The sequence below is a fragment of the Brugia malayi genome (genome assembly GCF_000002995.4).
Source record: "Brugia malayi strain FR3 genome assembly, contig: Bm_v4_ChrX_scaffold_001, whole genome shotgun sequence".
Classification (NCBI taxonomy): domain Eukaryota; kingdom Metazoa; phylum Nematoda; class Chromadorea; order Rhabditida; family Onchocercidae; genus Brugia; species Brugia malayi.
This window is the reverse complement of record NW_025062479.1, coordinates 1715298-1734935: the sequence shown is the minus strand read 5'-3', so window position 1 is coordinate 1734935 and position 19638 is coordinate 1715298. Positions and strand designations below refer to the sequence as shown.

At 21.0% G+C, this 19638-nt stretch overlaps 1 protein-coding gene across 1 annotated transcript; it reads right to left on the bottom strand.

Annotated features, from left to right (window-relative positions):
• Window positions 1-1890: 1890 nt before the first annotated feature.
• On the bottom strand, window positions 1891-8017 carry Bm17895 (Uncharacterized protein; the record flags this gene model as incomplete). Its single annotated transcript, XM_043073259.1, has 10 exons — window positions 1891-2033; window positions 2643-2739; window positions 2902-3018; window positions 3690-3784; window positions 4414-4572; window positions 4830-4896; window positions 4988-5076; window positions 5196-5358; window positions 6077-6280; window positions 7991-8017. The coding sequence occupies 10 exons, from the start codon at window positions 8015-8017 to the stop codon at window positions 1891-1893; spliced, it is 1161 nt and encodes a 386-aa protein (XP_042929193.1).
• Between the last annotated feature and the right edge of the window lie 11621 nt (window positions 8018-19638).

Genomic DNA, 19638 nt, shown 5'->3' with positions numbered 1-19638 from the left:
ATTTTTTTTTCTTTTTAATTTGATTAAATATAGCCTAAATTAAATAAAGAATTAAAATACAGAAGGAAAAGTAAAGATTTAAATTAGTTACATGTTATTCAATAAAATTTTCAAATGTACAACAGAAAGTAACAAAATAACGATTTAAATCCTTCAATTTATCTTTCCTTTCGTTCTCTATTTACACCAATAAAAATGCTCAAGAGGAAGTATCCAGGTTGATAGACAATCTGTTAAATTTTCCAAATTTTTCATGGAAAAATCAGTTTACATCACTTTTTTTCCTGTTCAAATTTATTATTATTTTTTTATTTTACTAAACTTTCAATTACATATTTTAGAAAGCATTTAGGAATTTTTTTCAATTCCATTACAAGCAGAAAAAAAAAAAAAAAAATGTAAATTTGATTTGTTTCATTATACAATCCTCTAACGACGCATATACAAGATGTGATTATACATTTGAAAAATTTATTAAATGATAAGATTTAAGCAAACAAAAGTGATTAAATAGATTGCTAAAGTTTTGTTTTGTCAGTATGAAAAAAGAAAAAAAATCTAATTATTAAATTTATTTTTTTATGAAAAATTTATGAAATTTGAAAATAAAAACTATTATTACAAATCATTTATGCTAATTTAAAAAAGACAAATAAATTTTTATATGAGGGCACTTTTTAGATTTGAATGAAATGGACTCGAATTTTTTTATGTTTATTTGAAGTAAATTTTAATTTTTTTTTCTTTTTAATGAGTAAGAGAGACAAATAAGTAAATGTTATCTAGCATAAGTTAACGTGATAAAAGTATTACCATTCATTTCCATATCATAATTATTTTTGTGAATTGAACAGTTTAATTCATGTGACTCATTAGATATTTTCAAATTTACATATAAAGGAATGAGTTTAGCGTAATATACTGAATTAATTTCACAAAAACTAATTGTTCGAATGATAAAAACTAACACTTTGCAATTATAAATTTAACAAAAAAGGAAAAAAATGTCCTAAACAAAAAAAAAAAAAAAAACGGAATGAAAGGAGTGACTTATTATTCAATATTAAGCTAAAATAAGTTTTTATATCAAATCAATACACTCAATTATTTGTATTTTAAATTTTGTTTTTAAAAGAAAACTTTTTCTTGTTTTTACTTTTGTCAGCATTTCAAAATATTAACTACTATTTTGATTTCTAATTCTGCTTTTTCCTTCCATGATACTTTAACCGTTGAAAATTTAATTGATAATAAATCTAATCAAAATATTTTAAAAGAAATTTCTTTTTAAAAAAATACTTTTTTTTTTTCGTACATCTTAATAATTTCAATCAATTAAGCGTTTACCTTTAGTAATTATTTCCACTATTATTAATATATTTATCAGAAATATATTGTTTTTTCTTTATTTTATTATTTTTCTTTTTTGCTTCATTTTTTTTCTACTTTATTATAAACGATTATTGTTGTTGAAAATTTCCGAAATTACCATAGCACAATTAATCTAAATTCTACTTTTATTACTACTATCAATAAATATTAAAAAAAAAAAAAAAAAAACAATTAATATTACTACCAATAGGTGCAAAAAATGAAATAAAATAAAGAATTAATTAATAATTAATAAATATAGAAAAATAAAATTAAAATAACATAAAAATGGATAAAACTTTAACAAAATGTTGGATAGAAATTTAACAAATTTCATTATTTCTTTTTTGAAAAATAATATTTCAATTGAATTATTATCAGATTATTAATTATCAAGTGTAACAATGATTTTAACAACTATGCAATTTATCAAACATTATCAGTGTGTTGTAACATAACAAATATTAAATTTTATTCATAAATCAGTAAAGCATGTATTATTGATTTTCATTCATAAATTTACCACCAGGTAAAAAAAGCTGATCGTGTTTGAACTTTTTGTTGATAACTTTCAGGCCATGTTTTTGGCTCAACATTTTGCCATTGGCCTTGTGATAGTGATAGAGTAGATGATGATGGATGATCAGTAAGAGTTTCTTCGCCTAAATTATAATAAATTAAATTTTGTTATTAATTAATTTAATTAAGATTAAATTGTTAGCACTTGTTATGCTTTTTATTGCTTATTCATATTTTCATTTGTAAAACTTTGTAAGAGTTATAAAAATCTTTAAAATAAAAGGAAAAAAAAAAAAAAAAGTTGACAATCCTACCTGCGAAAATTTTAGAAATTTCATTCATTAAAAATTAAAAAAAAATGAAGCAATTAATGCTAGTGTGTAATTTTCAATAAATAAACACTAATATAATTTTAAATTCATTACTCAAAATATAACTTAGCTAAAATACTAGTTTGCTTATTAACATTATCTTCGTCAAGTTTCTTTTTTCCTTCTTTTAATCAATAAAAATTTTCAATACTATAACAAACTAAAATTAATATGATGAATAAGTATTTTTGATAAAATTAAAAATTACTCCATGGAAAAGTAATGAAATTAAAATTAATTACTTCATTGGAAATATTCAGAAATATAGTATTACTAAATAGTATTTAGCAGTAATTAATATATATGTGCTAACAAAATTTCCAAAAAAAAAAAAAAAAAAAAAAAAAACAAACAAAAACAAAATAATAATTAATCGAGAACCTGCATCAGTAGTACTTAATGATCGCGTATCACGTGGTACTGTACGTAATCGTCGTTTCTTTTTTGATTTCATTTCAACTATCAGTTGTGGTTGCATCTAATAAAAATTTGTTTTATAAATATTCATATTGGCTGGTATACAGAGATTTAAAGAAAAAAAAAAAAGTAAATAAATAAATAAATAATCTCTTACATATTCTTTCAAAATATTCCATTATAAATTAATTTGAAAATTCATAAAAATTGCATTTGAGTATACCTGAACCAATTGCTGTGGTGATTTTCGAAGACGTAAAGCTTCACGAAGATTAAAAATTTGTCCTCTTAAAACACTAAGTTGTAATTCGAACATTTTCTTATCAAAACCAGGATCCTTCTAAAAAAAAAAAAAAAAAAAAAAATTAATTTAATTATTTAATAGGATTTCTTTTTTTTTTTGAAATAGAAAATTGTAATATTTTCAAAATTAAAGTAAAACTTATCACATATCGCCACTTAACTATCAATTTTTCAACAATTATTTAGAAAAAGAAAAACAAAATTTCCTTCTTTTTTTTTGCACAATTGTTTATCATTTCAATAAATCATTTAATTAAACGGAACTGTGACTTCCTTCTATATATTTTCTTTTCATTCACAATTAATTCGTATAATTTTTTAAATTAAAACTATTAGTTAAAAAAGTAATTTTTCTTTTTTTCAATTGATATAATAAAAATCAATAAAATACGGTTTGGTAAATAAAATATTTATAAAATCCAATGCAACTAAAACAAAAACAAAAAAAGACAAAACAAAACAAAAGACAGAATATAATTTAAAAATTCTAAATCATTTTTGACTTATTTTCACACTATCATACTTTTACATTAGCCTAAATTTTAATCGCTTAGTTATTTTTTACATTAATTTAAATCAAAAATTGATGAGATAAAGTTATTACCACTAAATTTTATACCTCTAAAATGCTTAATCTATTATAAAAACCCTAAATTATCAAAAAACATACCTGAAATAATTTTTTTAATCATTACAAAGTTCACGCACGAAATCTATATTATCCAATTGAGGAAGTACCAAATCAACAATTTCCTCACTGAACGGATTTTTTGCCATCGGTAGCCAAGCCCACCGATATGGATCTATCAAAAAATTATTTATATACTTAAAAAAAAAGTAAAATTAATTTGATACTTGTCATAATTATTCTATATTTTCTATAATATAACATTTTCATGCTGTTAATTATTTGATTCATTTGTTTCGTTTTTTCCATTTTTAGCAATTATTATGCTAATAAAATAAAATACAAAACTATTTTTAAAAAAGTTTATAGAATAAAAATGAAATTAATTGAAAATTTTCCTAAAATATAATATCAAATGTATTTTAAATTCAATTCACCTGAAATGATATGATCTGTATTCATAAATTAAATACTCAATGTAGTTTAGTGTCTATCAAAAAAAAAGAAACGAGAAATGATAATGGATTTAAAAAAAATTTAATTTCAATTAAAATAATCAATCGTGAATACTTCAACTGAAATTTACAAAAATGTTTTAAATTAAATAACAATTTTGATCAAAATTTATCACTAATCATAATCAAGCTAATCAAGACATATTATTTGTAAACTTGTAATTTTTTAAGTTTTAATTTTTTTTTAAATTTTTATATCAGTATTACTCATAATTTTTTGATATATCAATATTATCAAATAAATGAAACAAATGATTTATCAATAATGATAATTTAGGAAAAATATTACATGTACGCCATTCATCGGGATGTTTTATTGGAAAAGCTAATCCATTATCAATTGCTGCTACATCAATTTTCGGCTCCTCCGTTTCATCCCAATTTTCGATATTAACATCACACTCTAACATATCCATGACAAGTTGCTCGGTGATATTTTTTCCAATTGCTAATAAAATTTTATTATATACAAACATATACAAATAAAATTTATTAAAAATTGTCGTAATTTTTAAAAATAGCCAAAAAAAAAAGAAACATATGCTTACTTCATTTATTATTAATTCTATTAATTTTATCATAATATTTTAATATTATTATTTTAGAAATCGAAAAATTTAGAAATAAAAGAAAAAAAGAGCAAAAAAAAAAATGAATAAAATGAAAAAATTAAATCAGTAAAGAATGATATTAAATAAAATTTACTATTGTTATGAGTATGTACAATTCCTTCACTAATTTCATTAGCAGCAGGTATTTCATCAGCTAACACCTGCAATATAATAATAGTAACATTTTAAAAAAGAAAGAAATCCTTCTAAATTATAATTCACAAATCAAAAAATTAAAAAAAAAAAAACTACCGCATCTTTTGCTGGTGTAGGATCTTGTGGTACAGCACTGATAACATTTGTTGGTTCATATTTAATTAACCAATTATCATTGCCACGATCTGAATATTAATTCTCAAATTTTTGAAAGAAACAGAAAGACAGATAGAGAGAGAGAGAGAAAAAAAAAAGCAACAATTTATTGCTAATAAATATAAAAAGAAATTAATATAATTAATACCCGTATTTCGAATAATATAATCTAATATAACCATCCGTTCAAACAAATGCTGAAATCGTTTCATCGTAATCGAAGATGGTGATAATTCTCGATGCACTTCCCATTGTCGTAACCAATAACTAGCATCTTGATAACCATTCACAAATAATTGAAAACTACCAATCTTGAAAGACAAAAAAAAAGTATCAATCATTTAATTTAATTAAAAACTATCAAAAAGACCAATCGAAACCTGTAAAAATAAAATTTACCAATCATATAATTTCATTTCATTTACTAAATTTATCATTTATTTGCAATGAAATGTATAAAAGGAAAAAAAAGTTTTTTTTTTTTTTGTCATTATTTGAAATATATGACAGATATTTACTAAACTATTACAATTTCATTTCTTGTTTCTTTTAAAATTGTTCCTAAATCCCCTGAGAGTGATAAAATAACGCAAGTTAGATAAGCTAAGGATGATTTTAAGCTTTTTTTTTTTTTCTCTCAACAAAATGATTGACTTAGTCTAGTTGACGTGTCACCAATAAGAAAAATGTCTAATACAAATGAACGATAAATTATCGTACTATAACAAAATACTAACTATAATTCTTCTGCTTATTTGATGGAAAAAAAAAAAATGGAAATTTCTTCATATTTGAAATAGTTCAATTTCAATTCAAATATCAGATTAGATCAAATTTTCAAAAATTATTCGAAATCAAAAGTATGGGTGAAAAAAAAAGAAGATGTCAAATGGAAAATAATAAATAAACTATTATAAAATAAAAATTTATAAATCTGAAACAAAATTTGTAATTTCATAGTAAAATTTGCTTTTCTCATCTATTGTCTCAATTTTAATCCATTAAAAAAAAAAGAAAAAAAAAAAGAACCTTTGGTGGTAATCCAATTCGATGGAAACGTTTGCCAATTTCTGGATAACGTGTTCGTATCCGTTGTTTGGTACGTGCTTTAGCACGATCGATACGTCCATAATTAAACGTTGGAGCAGCTAATGCAACAACATTTGTCTGTGGTACAATATTTAATTTTAATTTTTGATCAATAAGTGATGCACCAACTTCTGATAAGTAACCCTAAAATTAAATTAAAAATATTCATTTATTACTATTAAGAGAGGGAGAGAGAAAAAAAAAAGAAAAAAATAAAATAAAACATATTATGTTCCAAAATAATGCCATAAAATATCTCATATCGTATATATTAAAGTTTAAATCTAAAAATTTAAACCCAATTTTTTAAATCCAAATAAAATATTTTGAAAAAAATGAAAATCAAAATAAGTCATTTGAAAATATTTATTTTTTTTCGATCAAAAAAAAAAAAATTATTTATTTGTCTTTTTTTTTCGAAAAAAAAATTCCAAATTATTAAATACATTCACCAAATTGTTAAACAATTTAGCATTTAATTTGTATAAAGATTAGATGACTGAAAAAATTTGTGATAAGGTAAGCAACCAAAAAAAAAAAGAGTATTACAATGTGAAAGAAGAATAAGAAAAGGAGAAAAAATATTGATAAAAATACTAGTAAATTATTATTATTGCTTAATAAATCAATGACTACTCAAACTATAATTAGCTGATGAGAGGATTTAAATAATTGACTTAATGATATTATTAATAAGGTCAATACTGGTGATAGTATTAAATAATAGTTGAAATTGAAATTTGTTTCTTGCTATTTTCACTTCCCTTTTTTCTTTTCACTTAATTTAGTAAATTTCTAAAATGTTTGTAACTAAACAAATACACTATTATTTAATAAAAAAGAAACACATTTGGAAATTGCATAATATTTACAGTATCAATCAGCCAATCAATCAATCAGTCAACCAGTCAATCAATCAATCAACCCAACCAATCAGTCGGTTAGTCAATCAACCAATCGATCAATCAATCAATCAGTTAATTATTTTATTTATATCTACTTAACTATTATCGTTTCCCCTTTTTTTTTTTGATAACTTCAATTTTTTTTCATTCACAATTTATTCCCTCTCATATGTTTAATCGTAGAAAAAGAAAAGAGAATTTTAAACAAAAATTCATATTTCTATTTCTTGATTTAAAAAGTAATATTTATTACCTTAACAGAGTACTATTGCTTCATTTTACTTTTTTTTTGTGCTTTTAATAAATATATAGCTCCCTCATTGATGAATGCATGCTTTAAAATCATTTTTCAATTGGTAAATGGATGCCTTAAAATGTCTTAAAATGGTTTTCCGATTAGTAAATGGATGCTTTAAAATGGTTTTCTGATTGGCAAATGTATGTTTTAAAATATTAAAAAAAAAAAAAAAAAAGGATGGAAAATAATGTCATATTCATTTATCACTGTTATCTAAAACTGAATGATAATGATTGACAATTTATAAAAATTATGATTTAAAAAGAGAAAAAATTTTCACTGAATTTTTATTTGGAATTTTTTTTTTTCTTCAAACTATAAGAAAAAAAAAGTTAATTTACCAATTTTTCAATTATTAAAATCGTTTTTCTTTTTTTTTTATTTTTGGAGAAAATTAATACTGATTATAAGCATTGTATATGAGTGTATTTATAATTTACACTTAATTCTATTTGAGAAAAGAGGAAGAAAGAGAGAGAGAAAGAGGGATAAAAAAATTTTACGGATTTAAAATAATGCTACAAAGAATAACAGAACAAAAAAAAAAAAAAAAAAAAAAAAGAGAAGAAAGGTGAAAGAAAGTAAGCAATGATTACTCATCATGAAAACATTCGAAATTTTCTTTTTTTTTCTCTCCCTCTCTCCTCCTACCTCTTCTTTACTCGTTTCATTTTTCATTTCTCTTGGAAATATCAAGAAAGAAAAAAAAAAAGAAAAATTTTATAAAAATAAAAAATTTTAAACGTTTTCCTTTATGCTACAATTTTACATTTCTATTTCAAAAGAAAGAATAAATAAATAAAAGCACTCAAAAATGATTGAATCATTTTTCTTAGTGATTTCAATTACGAAGTAAAAAAAAAAAGAAAGAATTTATATGAAAAATTGCAAAAAAACTATAACAATATAATGCAATCAATACAAAAGATTTTAAAAAAGCAAATTTGATTTAAAAGAAAAAAAATTTTTTTTCAAAATATAATACATTAAATATTTCCATTTTTGTACAGAAAAAGAAAATTACAAAAAAAAAAAAAAAAGGTGAAATAGAAAATAATGACAAAAGATAATAAACGGATATAATATTTAAAACTTTATTTTTCTTTTAAAAAAAAATTAAATTTTCAACTATCGTTTAAATTATTATTACTACATAAAATGAAACAAAATAAAGAATATAGAATGGAATTTAATAAACAAATGATTCAGTTATACACACATATATATTATATTATTAGAAAATAATATAATCACTTAATTAATTTAAATTTGTTTTAGCTTTTTTGATATTAGTTCACGGAATGTTTAATAGAATGATTAGCTCAAATTACTCATAATATATTTATTTAAGCAAAAAATACAAACAAATTCAATTATACAAAAAAAACTGAGTAGAAGAAGAAGAGAATTAAAAGTTTAATTCAAATTTTGAAATTTTATTAATACATCCGATTAGCAATGTAACTTTTAATATTTCAACAGTAACTTTTATTTACAATAATTTGCTTATAGTTATAATTCTTTTCCTTTCACTTCTTTTTGTAATTTCAGTCGCTTGAAATAAGATTATCAATGATTTAGAAAATAATTAATTATGCCAATAAAAATTTGATTAAATAATATTTCAAATAACTAACATTAATAATCAAATAATATATCTATCCAATAATTCTAATTTTATTCACCGTTGTTATTTTTGTTTAAATTCAATTTGATGCAAATAAAGTTTTACTAATAATTTCAATTATAACATAAGCATTAGATGCATATTGTCATCTGTCAACTTATTTCCATGTTACCTAAAATTATTATCGTCATCATTATTTTATTCCAGTGAAAAACCGGATCAATCATATACTATCACAATAACCGCATTTCATGGTAAACAAAATTTCAAATAATAATATGCTTTGAAATTGATTTATCTATCTATCTATCTATCTGTTTTATCCTGTTTCTTCTTCCGTCTCTTTCCTATTAATTTTCTCTTTTTCTATTTTCATTTTTTCTTTCTTTTTTTTTTTTTTTGTTTCAACTTTTTCAAAAAAGATTGAATATAAATGAAGGCAATTTCTCTATTTTATCCATGTATATATATATTATTTATTTATTTTTTTTTCAGTTCCTTGGAATAATTAAAACTTTGAAAATTTCAATCACTGGAAAACATGTATGTATGAATGCTATTTTCATTGTAAAATTATGCTGCTGAAATTTATATATTTAAAGAATAAATTAATTTCATTTAATTTTTTTTTTTTTTTGGATTCTATAAAATAAATTTCAGATATTTCTTTTCAATTTTTTATTTCAAAAAAATCCAAAATGTACAGTAATAAATGAAAACTTTCTAAAAGATGTAAAAATTAGAAATAATTTCAAAATGTTGCTTGGCAGCACTCGTTTTTTTTTTTTTTTTTTTAGCACAAAAGAAATAATACAAAATTTACATGGTATTTATTTTCTAATTAAATTTGTCACTTTTTTTTTTTCCTCTCCTTTTCTTCTCTCTCTCTTTGTGATTAATTCGTAAATGAAAACGGATAAATGCTTTAATAGCAAGAAAAAGAAAAACTTGGAAATAATTCGAAATAATTTGATGAAATTCTTTTGATAGAATTATTAATAATGATAAATGTGTATTTCAACATTTATTGATTCAATTTCATTATTGAATTTAAGATTTTTTTTTTCTCAACCAATAAGCCTAATTAATTACAAAAGGAAAAAAAAAATTGTCTGCTTAACAATATCAAAAAATGCTATGATTTTAAGTAATTTAAACTCTGGAATGAATGGTTAAAAAGTTTCACAGTTGTTATCCCATTCGATGATTCATGATGTCTCGAATAAAACAGTGAAACGGAAAATTTTTTGAGGTATAAAAAAAACTAGCAAAGGACACTATTAGTAGCATAATTAGCAATGGGATGAACAGAATGAAATTGCAAAATGATTGAGAAATATTTAGCAAAAAAGAATGCAACACGGAATGCAAAACAATTTGGAAAATTTATCAGAAGTACAAATACCGGAAGTTGAAGAAGAAGAGATAGGAAGAGATAATTTAGTAATGCTGATAAGTTGTGATGATAATAATGAAAAGCAAAACTAAATAATCAAAGTGACAATAAAGATGATAATGACAGCAAAAAAACGGATAATGATAATAAGAAAAATAATAAATAATATATTGATGTTAATATCAATAATGAAAATGGTTTCAAATTAAATACATGGAGCCAAAAAAGATAGAAAATTGAAAGAGAATGAGATGGAAAGGAGAGGGAAAAGATAATTTTAAAATCACTAAGGTAACGATTAAATTAGCAGTGAAATATTTCAAAATAAACATTTATGAATTGGAATTAAATGAAACAATAATTTTCATCTAAACCCTTGCATTTGTTTCTATCATATCGTAAGTTGATGTAATATAAGCTTATATTATTGTACTTATTATATATAACTATAAATTTATCTCTTTCTTTTTTTTTTATTTTCAACTAAAAATTATCCATCATATCGTAATTGTTGTTGTTTCTTAGTTTTAATGATGAAGCAAAAGAAAAAATGAGAAATAGAAAGGTATGATTAAGCTTGAAAGAAAAAAAAAAACTTTTTTTTTCTGTTCGCTTTACTATTGATTTGTTAAAATTGAACAGAAAATAATAGTTGTGAAAAAAAAAAAAAAGAGAAAAAGTTGAAGAAAATATGTTCTAGTTGATATTTAAAGACTTTGATCCTCAATGTTTTGCTCATTTTGTTTGTTGTCCGCTTTCTTCTTCAAATTATGTCATCTTCTACTGATGAACAAGCAACTGAAGCAGAGGCTAATTTAACTACATCTTCCATAAGATATGTAAGAGAAACAAAAGGTTTGTATCATTCATATCATATCACAAATAATTATGATAATATTAATATTATATTCCCTCCCAGTAATATCAAAACTAACATCATTACTAATGCTATCATTAATTAACTATTATTACTAGTATTATTATCACCATTAATATCAACAAATATTACTATTATTATGATTTTCATATATTCTTCCTTATCAGATTAAAATATTGCTAACAATCCTTATCGTATCAATACATTCTCACTTATCAAATTAAAACATTACTAACAATTCTTATCATATCTTATTCGTTTAATAATAATAATTTTGTTTTTATTTTTTCACATTTCCATTATCACAAAATTTAAAATAAAATACAATAAAAAATAAATATAATTTGTGTATGCTTAGTAATTAATATAATGTTAATAAGTTTTATTTATACAATTCAGATATATTTTCGAATTATTAAAATATAGCAAAATTTAGAATTCATTTAACTAAGCTCTATCTGCTATAAATTTCGCTATAAATAAAAATGTTATAAATTTCGTCTTCATTTATTTAATTGTTTAATTATTTATTTATTTGTTTGTTTCTCCTTTCAGTGTCAGCTGTTATGCACAATTTATTTTTCCACCATCCGTTCGTATTGAAAAGTATTTTAAAAAAGGGTAGAGCGAAAAAAATTTTTTTAAAAAACATTCGAGAGGTTAAAATATGAAATGATAGTAGACAACATTTCAAATTTCGTTATTTTCTCATCAAATCAACGCTGAATGAAATTAATTTAAAATTAATCGACTATCATTGTTGAGAAATAATAATTATAATAATGAAATAATTACACAAATTTTTTGTTTCTTAAATAGTTATTTAGAAAGTTATATAATATAAACATTCTTATTTTTTCCTACAATTCTCAAAAAAATTATTCCTAAAACCAAACAATGCAAAAAAAAAAATTAATGAAAATGGAATGGAAACAATCATTTTTTCTTCTTTTTCCTTCATCTTCGTTGAAAACGGAAAAGTGAAAATAAATAATAATAATAATAATAATAAATAATCGTTGTAATAACAATGATAATAATAATTATGACAAACAAATAATAATAATAATAGGCTTTTTTTAATTTTTCAAATATTACATATCTAGAAATTTTCATTTTTCCTTTCTTTTTTTTAATTCCTCACTTCTACAGAAAATGATATGTTGCTTTCCTTCTTCGTAATATTTCAATCAATTCTTCATTTTTGAAAAAAAAATTTTTTTCCTCCTTCACTCCTCCTTTGCTTCATCTCTTCAATAATTTTCACATTATAACTATCAATTATTTATTATGTAAAACAACTTTGCAGCTCTTCTTTACATTTGTTACTACTTTTTTTTTTTTTTTTGCCCTTTTTTAATTTTTAACAAAATTCGATAAAAAAAAAAAAAAAATATGCTAAAACCAATTCTTATTAAATTGTAATAGAAAGAAAGAAATGAATAAAAAAGCGTAAAAAAATGAAAAGGTAATTCAAGTTTTTGCTTTTTTTTTTCGGTCCTTTCTTTGTTTTCTTTTTTGCTTTATCTATCTAATAGTCGAATCATTTTTTTTTTTTTTTTTGATTTTTTTTTACTTCCAGTAATTTATTTCCATTTCAGTAATCAACTTGTATGAATATTTTTACTTCTGAAAATTATCCCATTAATCTAATTGTATGCATTAATTTTTATTATAAGTGATAAAGTTTTAAATAAATTAAATTAAATGATTTCATTGCTAAGAAATGAAATTAGCATCGTGTAACTCAATTTTCAAATTTTTTAATAATTAATTGAAAAAAAAAATAAAAAAAATGCAACAAAATTTGACAATTTTTATTAAAAATAAGCTAATGAAACATAGATGTAATGAAATAATAAATCCAAAAGATAGTTGAAATGAAAATTTTCACAATTGTTCTAATTTATTGTTGAATTCAAATAAGAATTGATGAATTATTGTGATTAATCTTTCATAACATTCATTTTCAATCATATCAATGACATTAAAATAAATATTTTCCTACTTTTGTTAATGTTACTTTTGTCACAATTGCTATGATCGTTGTTATTTCATTATTTCCTACTATTATAATCTTTTTTTTTTTTTCTTGTTGCTATTGTTGAATTTTTCAGCACTGATTTTACACGTAAAATATAATTTCAAATTCACTTCTTCAAAAAAAAAAATAAAAAATAAAATGGAATAAAAAAGAAATTATTATTGCAAAAATTTCTTCATTTATTTCATTCTAACTTTCCCCTCTAGCACTTATTTTCCATTCTCTCTCTCTCTCTCTCTCTCTCTCTCTCTCTCTCTCTCTCTCTCTCTCTATCTCCTTCTGCTATATGTTTCTTCCTTATCTTTAGTTTTTCTCTTCATTTTCTCTCTTCTTTCCTTTGGGAAATATTTTTAAAAATTTCAATGTCACTATTTTAACGGAATAAAATTCGAAATTTTTTGTCCCTTTTTTCCTTTTTTTTTCTTGTTAAAAAAAAAAAAAAAAATGAAATTTTGTCTGCTTTAAATTCATGAAATTATGTGAAATAATATTAGAATAATTGAAAATATATTATCAATCAATTCTAACATTTCCATAAATCGTGAAATAACTGAAATAATCTCAAATTAGAAATTTTAAAAGGAGTAAAATCAGTAATTAATGAATTTCATATCAGTAAATTTGCTTTTTTTTTCCTCCTCCAAAAGTCTTCTTCTTGTTGTTATTATTATCATTATCATTATTTAAACAATCAAAATGTATTATTTTTAATGTATAAAATGCATCACTAAATTAAAGTGAAAACTTTTGAAGAAATTTATAAAATTATACAAATATTTTAAAACAAACAAACAAATTTTATTTCAGTTTTTCCAAAAATAAAAAATCATAAAAAAAATTTATTATCTTATTATTGAACCAATTTTCTTTTTCTTTTTTCTACGCTTTTTTTTTTTTATATAATTCATATCTTTCACTATTTGAACTCTTCTTTCCTTCACCTTCTCATTTTGCTACAATAATACATGAAAATTCACATTTCATTTTCATAATATTTCATTTATTCATTCATTCATTCATTCATTCATCTAATCATCATAAAATTAAACTATTATCAAATTAAAATTTTAAATAAAAATAATTATTTTTTAAAAGAGAGAATAAAAAGAAAATAAAAAGAGAGAGAGAGAAAAAAAGAAAATAAACTAAGAGAGAGAGGAAGCAAAAAAAAACAACAATTCAATAATTATTGATTGTTTCTATTAGTATACTTTAATTAATTTCGTTTTTTTTTTCTTTTTTTGTCATTATTTATCGTCTAAAAGTTTTTTTTTTTTTTTTAAGAAATTAAATAAAATATTAATTCATTAAATGAATTTTCTTTTCCATTATTTAATTATACTATTTTATTTACTGATGAAAGAATACATTGATTACTTATTGAATGATGCATGTATTATTATTATAATCTATAAAATTGGTTGCTATGCTTCCTAAACAACAACCTGACTAACTCTTTCATTCTATTTCAATTGACAATTTTAATAAATAGCACACCTGGTGATATACTATTTGTACTAATCTTTTTCTAACTTATACATTTATCTTTTTCAAATCAAAATTTTCATCTTTTCTTCTTCTATTTGTTCCTCTTCCTTTTTTTTCCTCTCTCTCTCTCTCTCTCTCTCTCTCGCTCTCTCTGTAATTCTTTCATTTCAAATATTTAATAAACAAAAAATTTATAATTTATAATTATAAAAACACAAATTTATAATTTATATAAAATGTAATAATTGAAATGAAATAATTTTCATTGGCGTTTAACAATTGAATGATTAATTAAAATTTTATGAGAGAAAAAAGAAAAAAGATGAAAAACAAATGTGTTAATACGTTTATTTATCTTATATGATTAATTATTAATAATGTAAAATAAAATTAGAAAAATTTTCATTTCTAATGGAATTAATTATTTAATTCACAAAATGACATCATTTTATGTTATTTTTCTATAGAATTATTATTATTTTTTTTTTTTTTAAAAAAAACAAAAAGGTTTTGGTTAAATTTTAATTTTGAGTTATATATGCTTTCATCATCAATTGCAATACTTTCAACTCATCAACAAAAAAAACGCAATTTTAACTTTCGTTCAAATCAAATATTTCAATTCATTGCTAATTCACTCTGACCAATTTTCCATTTTAATGCATTACGACTTTCCTTTCCACTCTCTCTATTGCTTCCCTCTTCTTTTTTTTTTGAATTTCTTTTTAATGATATCAATAAATTTATTAAATTTTAAATTTATAATTTTTTTCCTCGATTTTATTAAAATTTATTAAATATGCTGTATTAGTAATTACATTTAGAAAATAGTTTAAATAATTTCAAGTTTTCTATTTTTACAGAAAAACAAATAAAAATTAGATGTGAAAGATATTAAAATATATAAACAATTTTTTTTTTTTTTTTTTTTTTTTAAAATGACAACTTGGATGTAATCACTTGGATTAATCAAAACTGGCCAATATACACATTTGGAATCGTAAATAGCTGGCTAAAATGATAAATGTCTGCTCTTAGCCTAGCGATCAATTTATATAAATAATACCATTTCTTTTTTGGCCAATTTTGGCTAATATCTTTTTTACTTCAAAAAAAAAAATAACCAAAAAAAAAAAAATTAAATGAGCCACTATGTTTTCTTTTTCTTTAATTCTATATAGTATTTATTATATGAAATATTTTTATGATTTTGTAAATTTTGAAAAATTTTTTGAAGATGATTTATTGTAAAATTAATTAATTTCATCAACTTTGTCATTTCGTTTTATTTTTTTTTTTTTTTTTTTAGGAAAAAAATATTAAGCTTTCTTAATGACATGTTTTTTTTTAAAAAAAAGAGGCCTTTTTACTTTTTAAAACAAAAAATGATTAAGCAAACATTTTCTTTATCGCTTTTTTTTTTTCTCTTTTTGGAAAAAAAGACAATTGCAAAAATAAATGACTTGTTCAAATTTTTCCATAAAAAAATGATAAATTTTTAATTTTTTAAATTATTTTTAAATCATATATGAAGTATTTGTTATGTTCACAAAATCATACCATAAAATCAAAATTTCAGATAATTCTCATTTACTTATTCAAATTTATTCACAACCGATTTTCAAATTCTTTTTAATTGGTTAAAAATGAATTTTTCCTCTCACACATTCTTTTTGCTTTTTTTTTTTAAATGCTTAATTTCAAGTTTTTTATTTTTTGATGATATCATTAGCTTATTTAATACTCATTTAAAAAAAAAAAAAAATTATCAAAAAATAAAGCAGTCATTTTTTGCGAAAATCTTGTAAACTTTTTTTTTTCTCCCTTTTCTTCAATTTTCATATTAACCGATTTAAATCTCAAATGCTGGCCTTTATTTTCTTTTAACAAAATATTAGCTATCAGATTTAGAAAATGAACCAATTAATCCTTTTGCTTTGGTTTTCTTTTTTTTTTGAATCTCTTTGAAAAAGAAAAAACTTTCTTCATTTTTATTTTATTTTTAAATTACTAGTTATATTTATATCTATTTAAATCTAATAAATTATTGGCAGAAATAATTTTAAATGTATGAGAAAAGAATATCCATTTGATTTAAAAATTAATTCTTATCGAGATTTCACTAACGTAAACATGTATCTTTTGATCATTCACAAGTATTTTCCACTCTTTTTTTTTGGCTCTTCCTCTTTCCCTTTTTTTCTTATATTAAAAAAAAACAAAAAAAACAAAAAAAAAAAAAAAAAAAAAGAAAAATAAAATTTAAAAGCAATGCAATAATTATGTATACAATTTTAAAAAAATAAAATAAACAGCAAAAAACTTTTTTTTTACTTTCTTTTGGAAAAATGAAAATTTTTGCAAATTTGCTATTATTAGATGGGAAAAAAAAAAATTATTTATCACTTTGAAGGCTCTAATTTTTCCTTCTTTTTTTCCTTTTTCTTTTTTTAATTTAATCAAAAAACCCACCAGAAATGGAAAATACTTCCATTTTTTCTTTCTTTCTTTTTTAATCTATCCTAACTTATCCTAATTTTATCACATCAACAAAATGAAATGTATCATCATTACCAGACATTACATAGCCAAAAATAGTTCTACTAGTAAGCTTAATTAGATATCAGTAAGCTTTTAATAGAACTATCGTTTTTCTCTATTTCTTGTTTTTAATTCAAAATTTTGCTAAATTCCACCATAATATTTAAGTTTTTCGTTTTTTTTTCTTTTTGTTAAGCAAAATTTAATATTTTACTTTTAATCATATTTTCAGAAAAAAAAAAAAAGACAAAAAGTAAATTTACATATGAAATAATAAAGTTAAAATCTAAACAATGGAAAAAAATTCAAACTAATCATTAATATTTGAAGAATTCGAAAAAAAAAAAAGGAAAACGACAAATATCTTTCTGAGCCATTTTTCAAAATGAATGGTATTTAGTGATATAAAAGGAATTTTTTTTAAAAAAAAATAGAAGTAAATGAAAGATGAAATATTTCATATTCATATAATTTGCTGATAGGAGAATATAAAGAAAAAGAAAAAGATTTAAAAAAATGAATAAATCTTAAAAATATTTTTTTTTTTTTTACAAAATTTTTACCAAAATTTTTTTCTTTTAATCAATATTTTGTCGTAATAAGGAAAAATGTTTAGACTTGAGAAAAGAAATTTTCTCAAAAATGATTAATAAAACTTATAAAATAATTGATATTTTTAAATAATTTTAAAGATTTAAATTACCAAAAATTTCCATTAGCATTCACACTGCGACATCTATTCCATTTTTGGAAAAAATGAAAAATTGACAGATGTTTGCATAGAAATGAATTAAAATAGGAATAAAATTGGTTGAAAACTGATAGATGAATGAAATGAAAAAAAAAAAAAAAAAAAGAGAAAAACTTAGGTTTTAACATACAAATGTAATAATCAATTGATTATTTGAGGGTATTTATGGCATTGAAATCCAAATATTATTGATGAATTATCTTTGTTTCATTTTATTTCTTTAAAACAAATAAATAAGTAAGAAATACATATAATAAGAATGGCAGCTAGCCCACTGTTGAAATTTTTTTACAATTTCAAATAATACATTTGAAAATTTTTGATAAAAAAAAAAAGAAAGAGACAGAAATTTTTCACAAGTTAAATCAATCATTGAGGCAAAAAATTAATTACTTAATTACAATATTAAAATTGTAATGGTTCTATAGCTACCATTATTATTATCATTACCATTTTTACTATTATTGCTATCATCGATGAATAATTATGAATGAAATTTTCGATGAAATTTATTTAACAATATTTGCTAATTAACAGTTTTTTTATCATTATTATTATTATTATTACATCATTAATTATTACTCTTATCACTATTATCGCTATTATTATTGTTACCATTATTATTACCATTATTTATTGTTCCCTATTATTATTATCATTATTATACCAAAGAATTCAATTATAAGTCAAAAAAACAATAATGATAATAAAGAAGCAAAAAGCGACATAATTCTTCGTTTCCTTTTAGAAAAGTCTTATAAAACTACCAAAAATAGCTATTAATATTACTATTATTATTTTTTAAGATATATAAGAATTTACAAAATAAGAGAGATACTATCTTTTCCTTTCTTTCTTTTTTTTTAAATCATATGTAGGAAAGAAAGGAAAAAAAGCAGAAGTGCTGACATTGATATTTTTCAAATTTTTAACGAAAAGTATGTCTCATTTATTATTGTTTACAATACAAAAAGAAAAAAAAAATGAAAGAAAAAAACATTTTTTTTTTTTTATATTTTAAAAGACCAACCGAAATGTTTAAACAATAATAAATAAATGCAATTTATGCTTTTAACCAAATTACATTTTAAAATGACATTTCTTTTTTGAACAAAATAAATAATTTTCCATCAAATTTTTAAAATAATTTTTCCCACTTTTAAATCAAACAATATCCCTATAAAATTTAGCCATAGATACTCTATTTGCTAGCAAATATATTAGAGAAGTGAAGGAGAAGGAATGACAATTTAATATTAATTTTGAAGAAAAAAAGTTTACCTACTATCACAAAATCGAAACATTCGACATATTTTATTATAAAGAATACATAAATTAAATAATAATTATTAGTCAAAAATAATTTGAGACACTAATTTTCATTTACTTTTTTTCTTTTACAAATTGAAGATTTAGAAAGTAAAAACTAAAGAAGAATAAGCTCTTTTCTCTTAAAATACCTTCATTTTTTTTTTTTTTTTGGTTCATATTTCACTAAATTCCTTGTTCGTTTGATTAATAATTTTCTAACAGAAATAAGTTTTTTTTTTTTTCAAAAGTTTGAAATTATATTTT